Consider the following 20681-nt stretch of genomic DNA (forward strand, 5'->3'; position numbering starts at 1 on the left):
CCTTTAGGGAAGAGCGACCATAATATGATAGAATTTTATATTGAGTTTGAAAGTGATTTAGTTAAATCCGAAACTAGGGTCTTAAATCTAAACAAAGCAAACTACGTAGGTATGAGGGGTGAGTTGGCTAAGGTAGATTGGGAAACTGCATTAAAAGGTATGACGGTAGAGAAGCAATGGCTAGCATTTAAAGAATTAATACATAATTTACAACAAATATATATTCCTTTAAGGCATGAAAACCCCACAGGAAAAGTGGTCTAACCGTGGCTAACAAGAGAAGTTAAAGGTAGTATTAGATCAAAGGAAGAGACTTATAATGTTGCTAAAAAGAGTAGTAAGCCTGAGGATTGGGAGGATTTTAGAATTCAGCAAAGGAGGACCAAGAAATTGATAAAGAAAGGGAAAATAGAATATGAGAGTAAACTAGCGAGAGTCATAAAAACAAACTCTAAAAGCTTCTATAGGTATGTAAAAAGGAAAAGTGGGTTCCTTACAGGCTGAGACAGGAGAAATTATAATGGGGAATCAGGAAATGGCAGAGAAATTAAACAAATACTTTGGCTGGAATTTTGTCGGCGCTCAGAGTGCAGGTTTGGAGGCAGGACGACTGTCAAAATTGCAAAGATTGACTGGGTAGGAAACCCGCTGTCAACCCGCCTCCAATCAATTTTCCCAAGCGTCCAGTCCCCGATTTGCACATGGACCCGACACCTAGCGGCGGGAAGAGGATTATAGCCACTTACCTGGCTGTTAACAGGTACTTGATACTTGTTAACAGGCTCTTTTTCAATTTTTCCGCTTTTGCCTCGGGTTCTTCGATGTCCAAATACCACGCCAGGTAAGTGTGGAGTGTTATGAATCTGCTGTAATGTTTCTGCATTGATGGCAGCTGCAGAAGTGGTGTGAAGGATCCAATGGTGCACTGGTGAGTTTCAGAGGTAAGAAAATATTAGGAAAATCATTTTTAATGTATTTACACTTTTCTGTAGGTAACAAGTTTTGAATTGGCTGTCTAGTCCCACCTCATTGGGAGAATCTCTCTCACCAGTGACAGATAGCGTCTGTAATCTCACCTGCAGCTGCCATCTGTTCTAGCCTATGGAGGGAGTCATTGGAAAGCCTGGGTGCAAGAGCTCACCTGTGAACAGTCATTGTCAGTGTTTGCAGCACCTCAATGCTGTCAAACACTGAGAAATGAGCTGTCAAAGAAAAATTGTGCGTGGTCCCTTTAAGAAAACCGGCAGATGACGCGTCATCAAATGATGTCATCTGACTGGCTTCCTCTTAATTGGCCGGCAAGCCCGCAGGGTAGGCTTAACAAGGTCAATCAACGTAAAATCACGTCCGTGGGCCGGATGTAGTTGGGGGCGTGACTGGAACCCGGAAACCAGCTGACCCACTCCCAAGCCGCATCCATTTGCAAAATCATGGCCTTTGTGTCTGTCTTCACAGAAGAAGGCGCAAAAAACTTCCCGGAAATAGTGGAGAACCAAGGGTTTAGCGAGAATGAGGAACTGAAAGAAATTAGTATTGGTAAAAAAATAGTACTGGAGAAAGCCGATAAATCCCCTGGACCTGATGGCCTATAGAGATAGTGGATGCATTGGTTGTCATTTTCCAAAATTTCATAGATTCTAGAACGGTTCCCACTGATTGGAAGGTAGCAAATGTAACCCCACTATTTAAGAAAGGAGAGGGAGAGAAAACGAGGAACTACAGATCAGTTAGCCTGATATCAGTAGTAGGGAAAATGCTAGAATCTATTATTAAGGATGTGGTAACAGGGCACTTAGAAAATAATAGGATTGGGCAGAGTCAACACGGATTTATGAAAGGGAAATTGTGTTTGACGAATCAGATAGTTTTTTGAGGTTGTAACTAGCAGAATAGAAAAGGGGGAACCAGTGAATGTGGTGTATTTGGATTTTCAGAAGGCATTCGATAAGGTGCCACACAAGAGGTTATTAAACAAAATTAGGGCTCATGCGATTGGGGGTAATATACTAGCATGGATTGAGGATTCCTTTTTTTTATTCGTTTATGGGATCTTGGCGTCACTGGCAAGGCCAGCATTTTTTGCCCATCCCTCGTTGCCCTTGAGAAGGTGGTGGTGAGCCGCCGCCTTGAACCGCTGCAGTCCGTGTGGTGATGGTACTCCCACAGTACTGTTAGGTAGGGAGTTCTAGGATTTTGACCCAGTGACGATGAAGGATCGGCGATATACTTCTAAGTCAGGGTGGTGTGTGACTTGGAGGTGGTGGTGATCCCATGCACCTGCTGCCCGCGCCCTTCTAGGTGGAAGAGGTCGCGGGTTTGGGAAGTGCTGTGGAAGAAGCCTTGGCGAGTTGCTGCAGTGCATCTTGTATATGGTACACACTGCAGCCACGGTATGCCGGTGGTGGAGGGAGTGAATGTTTAAGGTGGTGGATGGGGTACCAATCATGCGGACTGCTTTATTCTGGATGGTGTCGAGCTTCTTGAGTGTTGTTGGAGCTGCACTCATCCAGGCAAGTGAGGAGTATTCCATCACACTCCTTGTGCCTTGTAGATGGTGGAAAGGCTTTGGGGAGTCAGGAGGTGAGACACTCGCCGCAGAATACCTAGCCTCTGACCTGCTCTTGTTGCCACAGTATTTATGTGACTGGTCCAGTTAAGTTTCTGGTTAATGGTGACCCCCCAGGATGTTGATAGTGGGGGATTCGGCGATGGTAATGCCATTGAATATCAAGGGGAGGTGGTTAGACTCTCGCTTGTCGGAGATAGTCATTGCTTGGCACTTCTGTGGCATGAATGTTACCTGCCACTTATCAGCCCAAGCTTGAACGTCGTCCAGGTCTTGTTGCATGTGGGCAGAAAACAGAGAGTAGGAATAAACGGGTCATTTTCGGGTTGGCAGGCTGTAACTGGTGGGGCAGGCTGTAAAACAAGGATCAGTGCTTGGGCCTCAGCTATTCACAATTTACATCAATGATTTGGATGAGGGCACCAAATGTAATATATCCAAGTTTGCTGATGATACAAAGCTGGGTGGGAATGTAAGTTGTGAGGAGGATGCAAAGGGGCTTCAAGAGGATATAGACAGGCTAAGTGAGTGGGCAAGAACATGGCAAATGGTATATAATGTGGAGAAATGTGAAGTTATCCACTTTGGTAGGAAAAATAAAAAAGCAGAGTATTTTTTAAATGATGAGAGATTGGGAAATGTTGGTGTTCAGAGGGACCTGGGTGTCCTTGTACACGAATCACTGAAAGTTAACATGTAGGTACAGCAAGCAATTAGGAAAGCAATTGGTATGTTGGCCTTTATTACAGGAGGATTTGAGTATAAGAGTAGAGACGTCTTAGTGTAATTATATAGGGCCCTGGTGAGACCACACCTGGAGTATTATGTACAGTTTTAGTCTCCTTACCTAAGGAAGGATATACTTGCCATAGAGGGAGTGCAACGAAGGTTCACCAGACTGGTTCCTGGGATGGGGGGATTGTCCTATGAGGAGAGATTGAGTAGACTAGGCCTATATTCTCTAGCATTTAGAAGAATGAGAGGTGATCTCATTGAAACATACAAAATTCTTACAGGGTTTGACAGGGTAGATGCAGGGTAAGGATGTTGCCCCTGGCTGGGGAGTCTAGAACTAGGGGTCACAGTCTCAGAATAAGGAGTTGGCCATTTAGGACTGAGATGAGAAATTTCTTCACTCAGAGGGTGATGAATCTTTGGAATTCTCTACCCCAGTGGGCTGTGGAGGCTCAGTCGTTGAGTATATTCAAGACAGAGATCGATAGGTTTTTGGATATTAAGGAAATCAAGGGACTTAGGGATATTGCAGGAAAGTGGAGTTGAGGTCGATGATTAGCCATATTATTGATTGGCGGAGCAGGCTCGAGGGGCCAAATGGCCTACTCTTGCTCCTATTTCTTATGGAGTGAACCTTTGATGCACTCCCTCTATGGCAAGTATATCCTTCCTTATGTTTATGAAACAGGCTCTTTGGCCCAACTGGTCTGTGTTTATGGTCCACACGAACTTCCTCCCACTTTACTTCATCTAGCCCCAGCTGCATTTCCTTCTATTCCTTTCTCCCTCATGTACTGATCTAGCTTCCCCTTAAAGGCATTGATGCTTTTCGCTTCAACTACTCCAAATTTGCAGACGACACAAAGCTGGGGGGGAGGGTATGCTGTGAGGAGGATGTCGTGAAACTCCAGCACGATTTGGACAGGTTGGGTGATTGGGCAGAAACATGGCAAATGCACTATAATGTGGATAAATGTGAGGTTATCCACTTTGGTGGCAAAAACAGGAAGGCAGATTATTATTTGAATGGCAATAGATTGGGAGAAGGGGAAGTGCAAAGAGACCTGGGTGTTCTTGTACACCAGTCGCTGAAGGTAAGCATGCAGGTGCAGCAGGCGGTTAAGAAGGCAAATGGTATGTTGGCCTTCGTAGCAAGAGGGTTCGAGTACAAGAACAAGGATGTCTTGCTGCAGTTGTACAGGGCCTTGGTGAGACCTCACCCTGAGTATTGTGTGCAGTTTTGGTCACCTTACCTGAGGAAAGACGTTCTTGCCATGGAAGGAGTGCAGCGAAGATTCACCAGGCTGATACCTGGGATGGCAGGAATGACGTATGAGGAGAGATTGTGTCGATTGGGCTTATACTCACTGGAGTTTAGAAGATTGAGAGGGGATCTCATCGAAACCTATAAAATTCTGTCAGGCCTGGACAGACTAGATGCAGGAAGGATGTTTCTGCTGGCCGGGGAGTCCAGAACCAGGGGTCATAGTCTAAGGATAAGGGGTAAGCCATTTAGGACTGAAATGAGGAGGAATTTCTTCACCCAGAGAGTGGTGAACCTGTGGAATTCTCTGCCACAGAGGGCGGTGGAGGCCAGTTCATTAAGTATATTCAAGAAAGAGTTGGATATATTTCTTAAGGCTAAAGGGATCAAGGCATATGGGGAGAAGGCAGGGACCGGGTACTGAATTTGGATGATCAGCCATGATCTCATTGAATGGCGGAGCAGGCTCGAAGGGCCGAATGGCCTACTCCTGCTCCTATCTTCTATGTATCTATGTATGTAGTAGCAAGTTCCACATTGTAATCATTCTGTGGGTAAAGAAGTTTCTCCTGAATTCTTTATTGTATTTATTAGTGATTATCTTATTTATGGCCCCTAGTTTTGGACTCCCCCACAAGTGGAAACATTGCTTTATAAAAAAAAAAAGACTTGCATTGATATAGTGCATTTCACAACCTCAGGATGTCCCAATGCACTCTAAAGCACTTCTATTGTATTTGCAGTTTTTCCCAGCACAGTGATAGGAAACAGGCTGGAAGTTTGAGAACGTGGGGGAGCAAGGAGTGATTCAGGGCAGAGAGGGGTGTAAATGGGAGGAGGTTGGGAGGGTTTAGGGACGATTGTGGAATGAATAGTGAGTAGTTGTTCAGGGGAGGGGATGAGATGAAGTATCCTTGGAGTATGAGCTGGCCTCTGCCTACAGAAACATCTCTTTTGAGGTATATATTTCTTAAACTCCTGCTCCTGGTATTTATTTTTAGTTCTGCTCACAGTACAGTATTGGCATTTTTGGGCCATTCCTGGTGTTTGTGTTTTTGTTGTACTGCACTCTGAGTGTTTGGTGTTTTTGTTTAGTCCTGGTCCCTCATTTTTTTTAGTACGCTTCATTTGTGATTTTGAGTTCCGCACTTGGTTTTGTCTGTTTTAGATCCACTATCAGTGTGTGTTTATTTAGTTCTGCTCCAGGTATAAACAGCATAAAATGTAAGGTAGGACAAGACAGACTGGTAGTTTGATAGCCAACCATTTGGAGCTGCGTGACCTCTCTCCACCATGGCTGCAACTCAAATCCTAACTAATCTACCCAGTGCCGGAACCAAGTTAGGTGGAAGTTTATCAGATTGCGACAGAGCCACAGCGAGTGGTGCGGTGGTCTTGCAGAAGGTGTGATGTTTGAATGGGGCAGCACCACAGCCTGTGCTCATTTTCAGCCGCAAAGATGGACAAAGCAGACACTGGCTCCAAACGCCGGCCATCCAGATGCAAATGGTTGCCATCTGCGATGCTGATCAGAGAGAATGTCAACCCAAATCACTTAACCCAAATTTTTGACGGCTACTGTCAACAGTGAAGAAACTTCAGGAGTGGCATTCTTTGGTCACCCGGTGCGAAGGGGGTGTGGGTAATTTGGAGGACCTCCTCGTGGGACTGCTCCTGGGCCTGGCCAAGGTGGCCATCAACAAATCCAGGCAGCCGGCGGTCGAGGGGGTGGGCCTGGCCAAGGTGGCCATCAACAGGTCCAGGCAGCCGATGGTCGAGGGGGTATTTCGGCCCGACTGCCTGCCTCTCTTCCGCGGCTACGTTCGCGCCCGGGCATCCCTGGAGATGGAGCACACGTTGTCCGCCGGCATGCTCGAGGCCTTCCGCGACTGGTGGGCACCGGAGGGACCGGAGTGCTTCATCACTCCCGGAAAACAGAACTTTGATTTCATTTGTTAAGTTTCCTTTAATTTTTTGTTTAAGTTCCAGTTTAATGATAGTTGTGCCCCTTTAAAAAGGGGAGGGGACACGTGAAAAACTCAGGAGCGGCAGTCCGACTCAGCAAAGAGGGACAAATTTAATTTAAGTTTCCTTTAAACTTTTTTGTCATGTTACAGTTTTTATTGGTTGTGCACAAAATGCTTGACTTTTAATAGACAATTGCCAGTAACAAAGATCACCAGTAACAAAGATCACAACAAAAAACTTTCATAAGTATGCAATGTTTCAGAATAACGCACAAGAGGTCACAGGAGAGTGGGAAAAGGGCGATTGTCTCTGTTGCGTCCGCATTGCCTGAAGTGATTATACAAGGGAAGGGGAGGAGCCGAAACCTCGCGTGTCGTCGCGTCGGGTTTGCGTCAGACGTCAATCGGCGCAGGCGCACTGCGGGAGGAGGAATGCGCAGGCGCCTCAGCTAACTGAGCGGGGCTCGGCCACTCGAGCGATGTGAAGCGGACAGGACAGGGCGAGGAGAGCGGTTACAGGACCGCCGGGCAAGCAGGAGCTGCGCAACGCCGCCTCCCCCGATCACATCGGTACGCCCCGCCCGTTCCCCCTCACCCACGGATGCGGACGGTTTGAAAGGTGCCGGCTGCCCTGTGTTGTCATGGCTGTTGTCAGTTAAATATGTGGTGGCGAGAGAGAATGATGGAGGAGCAAGGCCCCCGCTGGAGAGCGACCCTCCCCTCTTCTCCAGTAAATTTCCCCACCAGCAGCCGTTCGTGCGGGCTCGGAAGATGGGCGGCGTCGTGTGGTGCGGCGCGGCTACCTGGGGCTGTCGTTGGGAGCTCTTGGCGGTCTGTTCAGGGCCTCGCTGTGCAAACGTCCCCGCATCTCTATTCCTCCTCCATTTGTCAAGCGTGCACGGGTTTGGGGAAGTGTCAGGATCAGTTGTGCAATCGCTGAAATAGCCCGCTTCCCTCAGCTGGGAAACGATTGAGCTGCCGTCGCGTGTGTTGGGTGTTTTGTTTTAAAAATAATCATGTGTGCAGGTTGGTGGATGTCTGCTCTGCTCTGTTGTTCAGCTGTAACAGTCAAGGTTTTGTTAAAGCCGCAGTGCGCGTGTGCATGCACACACTGAGCTGGCGATGCAGTGCTAACAATTTTACTGGGAGCTATTTTTTTTACTAAGGATTCTGGTGGTCACATGATGACAAGTGCTGGTGTCCCTTACAAATGTATTCAAGTGACGTGCAAAGCAAATCTTTCCAGGAAATTAATGGGACATAACTTTGCTTATTAATGAAACTCAAGGTGTTAATCATCTATTGATCTTATTAGGCACTTGCTGTGTGGTATTCATGTAGTATATGTGAACATACTGCTATCTTACTATATATGTAGTATTATACCAGTGTTGATGCTGCTTTTTCAGTTGCAAAACTATCAGTGAAATCCTTTAACCTTGACTGTGTTCAGAAAAGGTTCATTTTTGGTTGTTTTAATCAGAATGAGCAAGCGCTTATGTTGTAAAGCACAGGTCTCTGCAGCAAATGTGTGCCCAAAACAGAGCATGCCAGTAAGGGGAGTAAAATCACCAAACTGGTACTTCTATTGTTTATGTATAAATATCTTGGCACAAGCTTTTGCATCAATGTAACATTTTCTCAACAACTAGCTAACTGTTCAGTAAACTTAACTACTTCAGTTCGGATAAAGCTTGTTTCCCACCGATTGCAGATTCTTACACTGACCATTGATTTGGTATTTTTGAAGTACACAGGAATGTTGATGATAAAATAATTGCCAGGTTAATAGTGGATTGTTTTATACATTAATCCATTATTAAGGCTGTTTTAGTGGGCATTGATCACCATATAATGATGCTGCAATTTCCCATATCCCTGTAACCACCTGTGATTAAAAGGTGTATCCATTTCCCCCTTCAAAAAAGCAATGCTGTCCCATTACTTCCCTGAGGCCAAGTATTCCATGCTGCAACAACCTGCTTTGTAAAGATATTTCTCCTAACCCCTTTCCATCTGTTAGTGACATTTTTAAATTGACCCCAGTCCGACTCCCCAAGCAGAGGAAATGGGAATATGAAAAGGGTATTAAGATCCTTCATAATTTTAAAATTTCCTCTTAGTCTTCTATGCTCCAGTGGAATAGTTCCAGTATCTTGAGTCTCTTACAACTATTGTTTCCCATCCCCGGCATCATCCTTGTGAGCCTCTCCTGTGTATTCTTTATTGCTTTAGCTGTGGCTCAGTGGGTAACACTCTTGTCTGAGTCAGAAGGTTGTGGGTTCAAGTCCCACTCCAGAGACTTGAGCACAAAAATCTAGGCTGACACTCCTGTGCAGTACTGAGGGAGTGCTGCACTGCCAGAGGTGCCGTCTTTTGGAGGAGATGTTAAACCGAGGCCCCGTCTGTGCTCTCAAGTGGACGTAAAAGAGCCCATGGTAGTATTTTGAAGAGGAGCAGGGGAGTTATCAATGGTGATTATCTGGTCACTATTACATTGTTGTTTGTGGGAGCTTGCTGTGTGCTAATTGGCTGCCATGTTTCCTACATTACAACAGTGACTACACATCAATAAGTACTTCATTGGCTGTAAAGTTCTTTGGGATGTTCTGAAGTTGTGGAAGGTGCTCTGTATATGCAAGTCTTTTTTTTAATGTGCTTTCTGTAATGGAATGCCCAAAATTTGCTCTTAATTGTGGCTTAACCAATGCTTTGTTCAAATTTATCATTACTATATATACTGTGCCCCATTTATAAAACCAGAAATGCTGTTGGCCTTTTATGGCTTCATTTACCTGCACTTGCATAATTTGGGGGAATTACGTATGTATTTGAATCCCTCATTGTCTCTGTTCACCCACACCGTCAGCACCTTTCAATTGAGTGTATAGTCCCATTCCTCGTTTTTATATTACCTCTCACTTATCCACATTAACTTGCATCTGCCACTTATGGGGCTATTCTGCGAACTGAAGTTCTTTCTGCTGCTTGTTAAATCCCCAACTTGTGTGTTGTCAACCAAAGTTGAGCGTGCTCCTGAAAGCCAAGTACTAATGGATGCAGCACTGACCGCTGGGGTACACCACTTCCCATCTTTCTCTAGTCTGAGCAACACCCTACTACAGAAGCAAAATACTGTGGATGCTGGAAATACTCAACGGGTCTGAAATAGAATGGAAGGCAGGAGAGATTAAATGACAAAAGGGATGCTGGTGCAAGGCAAAAGGGGATGGTAATGGGACAAGTAAAGAAACAAAAGATGGGTCTAGAGGAGGTGTAAATGGCAATAGCAGAATTATTACCAGCAGCTGCTATCCGGGAAAAAATGGGAGCAGTGGTTATGATCTGAAATTGTTGAATTCAATGTCGAGTCTAGAAGGCTGTAAAATGCCTAATCAAAAGATGAGTTGTTTCTGGAGCTTCATTAGAACAGTGTAGGAGGCCAAGGAAAGGGAGGTTCGGGTGAGAGTGGGCCGGAGAATTAAAATGACAGGCGACCAGAAGCTTAGGGTCACGCTTGCAGACTGAACGGATGTGTTCTGCAAAGCAATCACCCAATCTGCGTTTGGTCTCCCCAATGTAGGCTAGACTGCATTGTGAGCAGCGAATACAGTATACTAAATTGAAAGAAGTACAAGTAAATCACTGATTCACCTGGAAAGGAGTGTTTGGTGTCCTGGACCCTAACTCTGTTTGCTGTCTGCCATCTGCCCAACTTTCTATCCGTGCTGCTACATTTCCTCTTGTACCATACGCTAAATTTTCTGACGAGCCTCTTGTGAGCCACCTTATCGAATGCTTTCTGATGATCTGTATACAGTCCATCTGCTACATTCCCTTTATACAGTTTTTCAAAAAACTGTTGCTTTAACAAATCCTAATTGTACTAATTATGGGTGGCGTGGTTGGCAAGTCATTCACACCAGGAGAATTTTCATGAAAGACATCAGCAGAGGCCTGGGAGCAGGTCCCCTGCCTGCACTGGTACTGTGGAGTACAGTCGAGCCTGCCAATTCAAAGTTTTTGCTCAAAATAATTTAAATTAAACAACTGATGAAAAGGCACAGCAAAACACTAAGGAACACAAATATGGCAAAACAGGTATTGAAATGCAGGCGATTGAACCTTGAGCACTCTACAAACTCTGCAATGCAAAGTTCAATCATTTCACAAGATACTGTAGTTGGCTTCCAGCTATCGGCATATTCATCCACAAAATATTTATCACTATGAAAAGTTCCATTGGGATATCTGGCTTAGTTGTTAGCAATTGAATTGTACAGAAGTGGACTTGCCGTGTTGAGGTGGGAACTCGTTTCACTCTCCATCTTTGTGCTGGATCCACTTGCTTAGGCTGCTTCCGCACCCTTACCCCCACTGGCACGGCTTCCCGTGCAGCATCCAGTTTTTGTGCACTTCAAAAACAAGTACAAGTTCACACATTTGGGGAGGTTCCCACAGAAATTGTTGACAATTAGGTATGTGTTAAAATTCCTGGTTTTATCCTGTTCTAAGCCCAAAGACACCTTTTAATGCTGATAAAATTGACCTTTAATAAGCTACACCCAAGCAGAATTCAATTTTTTTTTTTTTAAATGCATAGGAGTGGGTGGAGAGGGGAGAAAGCTAGTGTGAATTTCCATCACAGTTTACACTAGCATGCCTGTGGAAAAAAACAAAGCTGCTGATTAGAAATTCCAAACATCAATGTTTTCCAGGTGCTGTTACTCTGCCTATAACCTACAAAACAAAAAGGTGTGGATGACTGCTGTTTTTTGAGGCGAGATTGCATCACTTTGGCCAAAGCAAGGCATTGCGAGGCAGAAATGTCATCTTAATAGTTGATAACTGTGAAGCTCACATGAAATACCTGCATCTAAAAGCAAAATCCATTGCCAACTGATTTTGGCACTGTAAAATCATGCAGCGCTGATCCATGAGATAAAAGCAGGGTCGGTTCAAAATTCTTTGAATTAATTTGCCCTTTCCAGCCACATTAGGTTGGATAGATCAGGAAAGTTATCTGCTCAGGCCTCTTTGAACCAGGTTGAATTCAAATGAAGTGGTAGATTTCACTAGTCGGCACCCATTTGGGATGGGAATTCTAATTAAATTGTATGAATTATTATATTTTTAATGGGAGGTGTTTTTTCATGATTTTAAATTTAAATTCCATTAATTCAAATTGAACAAGTTGAAATTAAGAAAACTAGACTAGTATATGCAAACATGATGGACAAGATAAATTTATATGCTATTTGCTCACATGTCCTGTGAAGAAGTGGGAAAAAAGGAAGCAAAACTAGTACAGGGCTTTGGTAGACTGATGGTCAGCAAGTTGCTGGTGGGATTGGGTGTGTTCAAAGAAGTGAAAGTTTAGAGATTTCAAAGTCATGGCTTCTTGTGTAACATACACATGATTTGTTAATAATCCTCATTTGAAGTTGTCCCTGACTTATTTTCTTTCCATCTGATTGTATTCTACTGTGATTCATTCCTGGAATCGTGTGCACAAGTTTCCTATCCAAAGTTCATCAACATATATAGAATATATATATAAATATGTGATATCCTTTCCCATTAGGGGAGGGAGGGAGAGAGAAGTGTATGCAGTCACCAGGGACTGATTAGCTGTCATCTCAGGATGGATTACCTGGCCTACGTCACAATTGGGAATAGCACAGGAAACTTTGGTTTATCTGGAGGTTATATGTCCAGAATACTCGATCTAACGGCAGAAATCAGGAGCCGTTTTTTTAGTTCTCGTTGCATTTTTTTTTCCCAGTCAGGCACTGCAAGGTCTGTAGCTATAGCAACAGCTTCAGCTAGAGACGCTTGCAGCCGCAGCCGACTGTTTTGAAGCTGTTGCTAAGCAACAGGGTTTGTTGATTCACATGGAGCTTTTCAGTTCCGTATGTTTCAACATTATGCTGGTATGTCCGGCACTTTTGATGGTACGGCACCAGCTCGGTCCCATCAGTGCCGGATATCAGAAAGTTTCCTGTATGTGGTTATCATGCTTTTCTTTTTCCATCCTTCTATTTTCTATGCATTCCTTCTGAAGGTATTGTTTCTAACTGGGCCATGATTCCAAGAATACAGGCAACCCTGCAGTATCTTGCCTGTTTGTCACGTAAACCTGGATGGTAATTGTTTGGACCATTCTTGCCTTCACCCAACATCTACACATGTCCATTTTACAGCAGGTTTGGAAACCCTGACAGATTTTTTTCCATTCTCACTTGAATGTTAAGGCCAATTATAAGAATCTATAGCTGATGGCAGTTAACTCGGCACTTACTGGTAATTGAACCCCAGACCTTTTGTCCTGTATTACTTTGTTACAAGCTGGCTTTACCAACTGAACCATCTGGGATCAGTGTGCAGTTTAATGTAGATTTTGACACCCTTCTGTCACTGAGGTCTAGTTCTCCTTGTAATTAGTTATGAACTGGTAATTTTCTTGAAAAAAATCTCAAGATAATACTATGGAACGATAATTTTGAACAAAAATGGTAGTTTTGAATGTAAATCGCAAAAGGCCACATTGTGTAATTACAGTACAATAAAAACTCGCATCTCCAAGGTAGCAGGTTATGAAAACCAGCTCTTACCATGGATCTTTATTTGAAGCACTTTTCTGTTCATCTGTTTTCTAATTTGATGGGTGTGGGGAGGGGGGCAGGTCCGTGAAAATATCTTGTCTATAAAATTTTGATAAGGCTTAAATTTTAGTACAGACGTACAACATTTGGCATCAGCAGTAAATTTGTAGATTGTTTCATGGCCATTTTTAGCTATTCTGAATGGAAGAATTGAATGCTATATTTAAACATAAAGGTAGTATGCTTTGTGTTGTAATGTGATATTTGTTGTTCAAACTACAGGCTGAATTATTAGGCACTAATCAAGCCTCAGCCTTGACTATTATCACCCTGGCTTCATCTGTATTACCTTCTGTTTCTTTGTTCCTTGGATCGTGGTTCAGCATCTGATGGGTTCGGTTCAGTGGGAAGTATAATATAGATTGGGGAAGAACTACTTTTGCAGCTGAAAGATTGTGTTCCGTCCTTGTTGTATTGCTAGTTGTTGTATCTGATGAATAGAACATTTGGACCTTCATCAGGTGTCAGCTATGGTTCAGTGTAGCTCTCTTGAGATAGAAGATCGTGGGTTCAAGCACCACTCCAGAGACTTGAACATGTGATCTAAACTGACACTTGAATGTACTACCGAGGGAAGTGCTGCATTATCGGAGGTGTTGTCTTCTGGATGAGACATTGAACAGCGGCCCTGTCTACCCCCTCATGGATGTAAAAGGTCCCATGGCACTATTCAAAAAAGAGCAGAGAAGTTCTCGGTGACATGACCAGCATTTATCCCTCAACTAATATCACTAAAACAGATTATCTGGTTATTTATTTCACTGCTATTTGTGGGACCTTGCTGTGCGCAAATTTTCTGCTGCAATTCCCAATGTTACAACCGTGATTATAATTCATTGGCTGTGAAGCCTTTGGGACGTCCTGAGGCCATGAAACGCATTGTATGAATACAGATTTGTTAGTGTTGGTGTTAAGCACCCCAGGTTAAATACAGCATGTATTAAATGCCAGTGTTGTCTTCCACAGTGTGCGTTAACCATAACCGTAGAGGAATGCACCCTATACCAGCAATATGGCCTGTCCATTTAAACATAAAATAGGCAGTGTGGTTATAGTATGCTGTTTTGTGAGCTGTTTGCACTAGAGATTGATCGTATAGCCTTAAACATATTTAGGATCCTTAATTTGATGGAACAGGGGTCGGGTTCAACCTGGATTCCTACAGGTGTGAACGCATAATCTGTACCATGTTATCCTGGCCTTATTTGTACTTGACTTTGCACACATGATCACGTGAAGTAAGACTAGTTCTAAGAACTGGAATGTAAGGCAAAACATTGAGGTACTATTGCATTAACTGGGTTTTATTGGCTTATTTATATTTCAGCCTATCGATAATTTACTTCATAAGGGATTTACTTACTCTGAGGATGATGGAATTTTGGTTAATATCTGCTCCTGGGGAAAAAACCTGTCAACAGACATGGGACAAATTAAATGTTACAACCATGCGGAACAACCATCTCTCTACCAACTTCAAGTTCGCAATTCCAGATTTGAAGGTAAGTAACAAAATGGGTACTTTTTATTGAATTTGTGCATTTTCAAATGATACTGGCTTGAAATTTCATGATAAAAATTTGTATAACCTCACAACCTGCTCCCAAACTAGAGTTCTGTGGCAATGAAGCTAATGATTTTTTCCCCCCTCAAGTAATTGTATGACAGTGTGTCAAACAGTGATGATGATATCCATCGACTGCAACAGGACATAGAAAGGCTAGCAGAATGGGCAGACAAGTGGCAGATGGAATTTAATACAGAAAAGTGTGAGGTGATACATTTTGGCAGAAGGAACAGGGAGAGGTAATATACACTTAATGGCTCAGTTTTAAAGAGTGTGCAGGGACAGGGGCATCTAGAAGTTAATGTGCATAGGTCCCTGAAGGTGGCAAGACATATTGAGAGAGTGGTTAACAAAGCATATGGGATCTTGGGCTTCATAAATAGAGGTACTGAGTACAAAAGTAGAGAAGTTATGCTGAACCTTTATAAAGCGCTGGTTAGGCCACAACTGGAGTATTGCGTCCAGTTCTGGTCACCACACTTTAGGAAGGATGTGAAGGCCCTTGAGAGGGTGCAGAGGAGATTTACCAGACTGGTTCCAGGGATGGGGGATCTTCGCTACAAGGACAAGTTGGAGAAGCTGGATTTGTTTTCATTAGAGCAAAGGAGGTTGAGGGGTGATTTGATAGAGGTGTACAAGATTGTGACGGGTTTGGATAGGCTAGGCGGGGAAAGGCTGTTCCCACTAATTGATGGTACAAGGACTAGGGGACACAGATTTAAGGATTTGGGCAAGAGATACAGGGGGGATGTGAGAAAAAACTTTTTTACGCAGCGAGTGGTGAGGACCTGGAATTCGCTGCCGACGGAAGTGGTGGAAGCGGAGACACTCAATGTTTTCAAGAGGAGACTGGATAGGCACTTGAGGGAAATAAACTTGCAGGGCTGTGGGGATAGAGCGGGGGAATGGGACTGACTGGATTGCTCTGCAGAGAGCCGGCATGGACTCGATTACCTCCTCCTGTGCCATTATCACTCTGACTCTGAATTCATAGTCCATTTCCTGCTTGGCGTATGATGTAGATATTGTTTGGTCTTATCCAGCGTTTGTTGCAAATGTTAGAATGGAAACTGACGTATGGCAATTTAAATTGATACTGGAAAGATAAAAATACTATCTGGTAGATAGAATTTTCTAATTTTCACATTGTCAAGAAGAAATTTGGTTGTTATATTACTGTGTGATCCAGGGTGAATGTGAACATGGAGAAAGAAGTTAACTTTTCATTCAAAACGGTGTACATGGTTTTTTTATTTTGCATTGCTGTAGTCCATTTATCACATTCTTGTCTGCAAACAATGAACGGGAAGACAATACAGCATGGTTGATTTTATTTTTATGGGTAAGCAAACAATTTTCAACACTAACTTGAAAGTTTATTGATAAAGGAACTACAAAAGTTCAATATTTTAGCAGCATTGCAACTCTGTTACTATTTGTCTGGAGTACTTGATGGAAAACAACTTGTGTGGTGTGTTTGGATTAAGCCCGAGATGTATCCTGAGCAGGACCTTTAACATCTATAACTATGGTGATATTTCTACTATACTGTCATATATATGAAAAGATACCCAACTCTTTCTTTTGGGCAATAGGCTACAAATAATAATGTGGAAGCAGCTTTTGGTGTGGATGTCAGTTCGCTAAACTGTGCTGTAATCTTTAGCTCCAGTGTGATTATTGAGGCGCAAGATACCAAATTGTAGTCCCGTCCTGTTCCGTTCCGTTTCTCTTTTTTCCCCCCCCCCCCCCCGATTTACACATGTGGGTCCTTCATGAACTGCTCAGACTTGGGTTTCTCTCCCCACCGCTTTGTTGTTTCAAACCCCAAAGTAGTTGGGGAGGCGGGAGCTGGCTGGCATGCCTGAGCAGAGGAGAATGAGGCTGCTGAGAGAGATCAAGTGGGAGGCTGGGAAGAGAGGGAGATAGCTGGGTGGCCAGAAGAACGGTGGAGAAGAAAAGCAAACACAATTTCCATCCTTTTGCAGCTTGCACTGGATGACGAGCTGAAGGTTGTGTTCCAAATTTTCAGTAAAAAAATAAAGTGCAGGGAGGCATGATATTGAGCCTTGGGTCTCTGAAGGGGTCAATATGGCCTCGAGCTGAGAGAAGCATGACTTGGAAGAGGCAAGTCCTAAAAGCAGTCGGCATTACTGGAAGAAAAGAAAGTCAACAATTTCTGTGCCTTACCAGTCACATGGTTGCCATGTACCAATTGGATCAATAGAGGAGAAATGGGAGTATAGGTCATGTGATTCCATCAGATTGCTAGAAGCCATGGACTCAGCAGGCCAATCAGATAGCCAAAAGAGGATCCAAACTCAACATTTTGAATACTACACAAATCGATTCACAGCCCGAATGGCTCTGTACAATACGGCTTTTTGAATCTGCAGCTGAAAATGTATTTTACCATGGTAAAATGATCTCCCTCTGTGTTCTGGTGTTCTATTCATTTTAATTATTTCTACTAACTTAAGATGGAAAATTTAGGTCACTGTTGAAAAGGGGTTGATTTGTATGTAAATCATTGTGGTGTATGGTAGTTTATTATTAAGAGTTCATTCACCGTTTTGTGCGCCTGTCGGTGCTTAAGCCCCACAAAAGAGAATTTTAATCAATTTGGAAATTAGGATGAAGCACTGAGGGAGTGCAAATTTCTACCAGTTGCAATTTGGGTTTATTGTCATAAAATGAAATGGTAAAATCCAAAAAGATTCAATAATTGTTGGGACAGATGGCATCCTTTTTGTAAGCAGGATTGAGTGTCCCACATGGTATGTTGCCTAGGTGAAAGGATATTGGAGAAGGAGGGAGAGGATCCAGTTGTTGCCCATGTTGTGACCAACAACATAGGAAAGAGTAGGCAAGAGGTCCGGTTTGGAGAGTACTTGTATCTAGGAGCTAAATGAAAGAACAGGACTTCAAAGATTATAATCTCTGGATTATTACCCGAGCCACCTGCAAATTGGCATAGGGATAAACTGATTAGGGAGGTGAACATGTGGCCAAAGGATTGGTGTGGGAAAGAGGGGTTCCACTTCATGGGACAGGACTGCGACAGGAAGGAACTGTACCGCTGGGACGGGCTCCACCTGGACTGGGCTGGGACCAGGGTCCTAGTGGAACGGATAAATAAGGTTGTCACAAGGACTTTAAACTAGTAAATGAGGGGGAGGGCTCGGGTGGAAAAGGTAGTATAAATAATAGTTCTAAAACAAACAAAAGGGAAGCGAGTAGAAGAATCGTCAAAAATTGTGCTTTAGGCACTACATGTAAAGGGAAAACTAAAAGATGTAAAGTAATTAAACTTAAAAGTGGAAAAATAAGAAAAGTGTGATTAAAACATTAGAGCAGGACAGGTTACGGTGTGTGGCCCACATGAGCGTTCTTTATACAAACGCACCGAGTATAAGGAACAAAAAAATCAACTTGGAAGGTATGACATGGTTGCTGTTACTGAAACATGGCTGCAAGACGGTCAGGACTGGGAACTAAATATACCAGGTTATAAGGTTTACAGGAAAGATAAGGAAAATAATAGAGGGGGAGGAGTAGCCTCAGTCAAGAAGGATGAAATCACTTCAGTGATGAGAGGATATAATGAGAGGTAAGCAGGCAGTGGAGACTTTATGGGTAGAATTAAGAAGTAGAAAAGGATTTAAGACTGTTGGGAGTTGTGTATAGTCTTCCTGGTAGCAGTTGTGACGTGGTAGAATGTATAAATGCAGAGATTAGACAAATGTGTAGCAAAGGCAGTGTGGTTTTAATGGGGGATTTTAACTTTCATATAGATTGGGATAAGCAGACTAGCACCTGAAGAAAGGTAGTGAATTTCTTGAGTGTGCTCAGGATAGTTTTCTGCAACAGTATGTCCTAGAACCAACAAGGGGGCATGCCATATTAGATTTAGTAATGAGTAATGAGCCAGATTTAGTTAACAGCCTTAACTGTATGTGAACATTAATCCAATAGCGAGCATAACATGATTGAATTCAACGTAGTGTTTGAAAGGGAGAATAGCGAAACAGTTAAGATTCTAGATTTGGGTAAGGCCGACTTCAGCGGGATGAGACAGAGACTGTCCACAGTAAACTGGGCAAATCTGTTAATGGCTAAAACGACATGATCAGTGGGAGGTGTTCAAAAAATGCGATACAGAGCCAGTTTATACCCGAGGGGCAAGAGCTCCACTTGCCAAAAAAAATGCCGTGGACTAAAGAGGTAAGGGACAGCATAAAACTAAAAGAAAGCATTAAAAAATGCAGAAACTGGCACAGATCCTGGCAACTGGGAGAGCAACAGAGAACAACAAAAGGTGACAAAACCGATAAGAGCAACAAAAAGAAAGTATGAAAAGAAACTTGCAAGGGATATCAAAATCAACACAAAACATTTTTACAATTTATATTAGGAAAAAGAGGGTGGTCAGGAGCTATGTGGGCCCCTTGAAAACTGATGAGTGATATTGTAAATGAAAATAAGGAAATGGCAGACAGGTTAAATAATTACCTTTAGCATCAGTATTTACAATAGAGGAAGAGGATAGCATGCCGGACAGCCCAAGGGAACTAATATTAAATAAGGGACAGGAACTCGTCAAAATTAATGTAAGCAAGATAACAGTAATGAAGAAAATAATATTCCCAGGACCAGATGGTTTCCATCCTAGGGTTTTAATGGAAGTAGGTGGGAACATTCCAGATGCCCCAATTATAATCTTCCAAAGATCTCTCGATTCAGGAACTGTTCCTTTAGATTGGAAAATTGCACGTCACTTCGCTATTTAAGAAATGTGAGAGAGGGAAACCAGGGAATTACAGACCAGTTAGCCTAACATCGGTTGTTGGCAAATAACTAGTGTCTATAATTAAGGATAGGATGACTGAACACCTTGAAAATTTTCAGCTGATCAGAGAGAGCCAGCATAGATTTGTACGTGTTGGTCATGCTTGATGAATCTGATTCATTTTTTTTTGAAGTGGTGACCAAAATAGTGGACAGGGGAATGTCTATGGATGTTATTTATATGGACTTCCAGAAGGCATTCGATAAAGTCCCTCAAAAGAGACTGTTGACTAAAGTTGAAGCCCATGGAATTGAAGGCAAATTATTGGCCTGGTTAGGAAATTGGCTGAGCGGCAGGAGACAGAGTAGGGATAATGGGTAGGTACTCTAATTGGCAGGAGGTGACTAGTGGTGTCCTGCAAGGATCTGTGTTTGGGGCCTCAACTATTCACTCTATTTATTAATGACTTGGATAATGGGATAGAAAGCCACATATCCAAGTTTGCCGATGGTGGCATTAAAAGCAGTGTAGATGGAAGCATACAATTACAAAGATATTAATAGATTAGGTGAATTGGGCAAAACTGTGGCAAATGGATTTCACTAGGCAAATGTGAGGTCATCCACTTTGGACCAAAAAAGCTAGAAACAGTGGAGGTCCAAAGAGATTTTTGGGGGGTTCATGTACATAAATCATTAAAATGTCATAGATAGGTACAGAAAATAATCAAAGGCTATTCGAATGCTGGCCTTTATATCTAGAGGATGAGTACAAGGGGGTAGAAGTTATGCTACAGCTATACATAGACCACACCTGGAGTACTGAGAGTTGTTCTGGGCACCACACCGTAGGAAGGATATATTGGCCTTGGAGGGAGTGCCGTGTAGATTTACCAGAATGATACCTGTACTCCAAGGGTTAACTTGCGAGGAGAGATTGCACAAACTAGGGTTGTATTCCCTGGAATTTAAAAGGTTAGGGGTGATTTGATCGAAGTTTTCAAGATATTAAGGGGAACTGATAGGGTAGATAGAGAGAAACTATTCTGCTGATTGGGAAGTCTAGGTCTAGGGGGCAAAGTCTAAAAATCAGAGCCAGGCCTTTCGGGAGTGAAGTTCGGAAACACTT

General features: G+C 43.1%; 1 protein-coding gene across 7 annotated transcripts in view; it reads left to right on the plus strand.

The window, feature by feature from the left end:
- The window catches only part of LOC147115171 (V-type proton ATPase subunit C 1-A), a 159906-nt gene that overhangs the window by 66345 nt on the left and 72880 nt on the right, over positions 1 to 20681 (plus strand). Inside the window, exons 1-3 of one of the 7 annotated variants that reach the window (XM_085993491.1) lie at positions 6931 to 7102; positions 12597 to 12738; positions 14525 to 14699. In XM_085993491.1, the coding sequence (XP_085849617.1) occupies positions 14568 to 14699 (132 nt within the window). In that variant the 5' untranslated portion in view covers positions 6931 to 7102; positions 12597 to 12738; positions 14525 to 14567. Of the gene's footprint in view, positions 1 to 6923; positions 7152 to 12596; positions 12739 to 14524; positions 14700 to 20681 lie in introns of those variants that run through there. The other 6 variants (XM_085993494.1, XM_085993493.1, XM_085993490.1 and 3 more) reach the window with 6 other exon arrangements.

Source organism: Somniosus microcephalus, chromosome 7 (assembly GCF_052327205.1).
Source record: "Somniosus microcephalus isolate GS21.2 chromosome 7, FLI_Smic_1.0, whole genome shotgun sequence".
NCBI classification, from domain to species: Eukaryota; Metazoa; Chordata; class Chondrichthyes; order Squaliformes; family Somniosidae; genus Somniosus; species Somniosus microcephalus.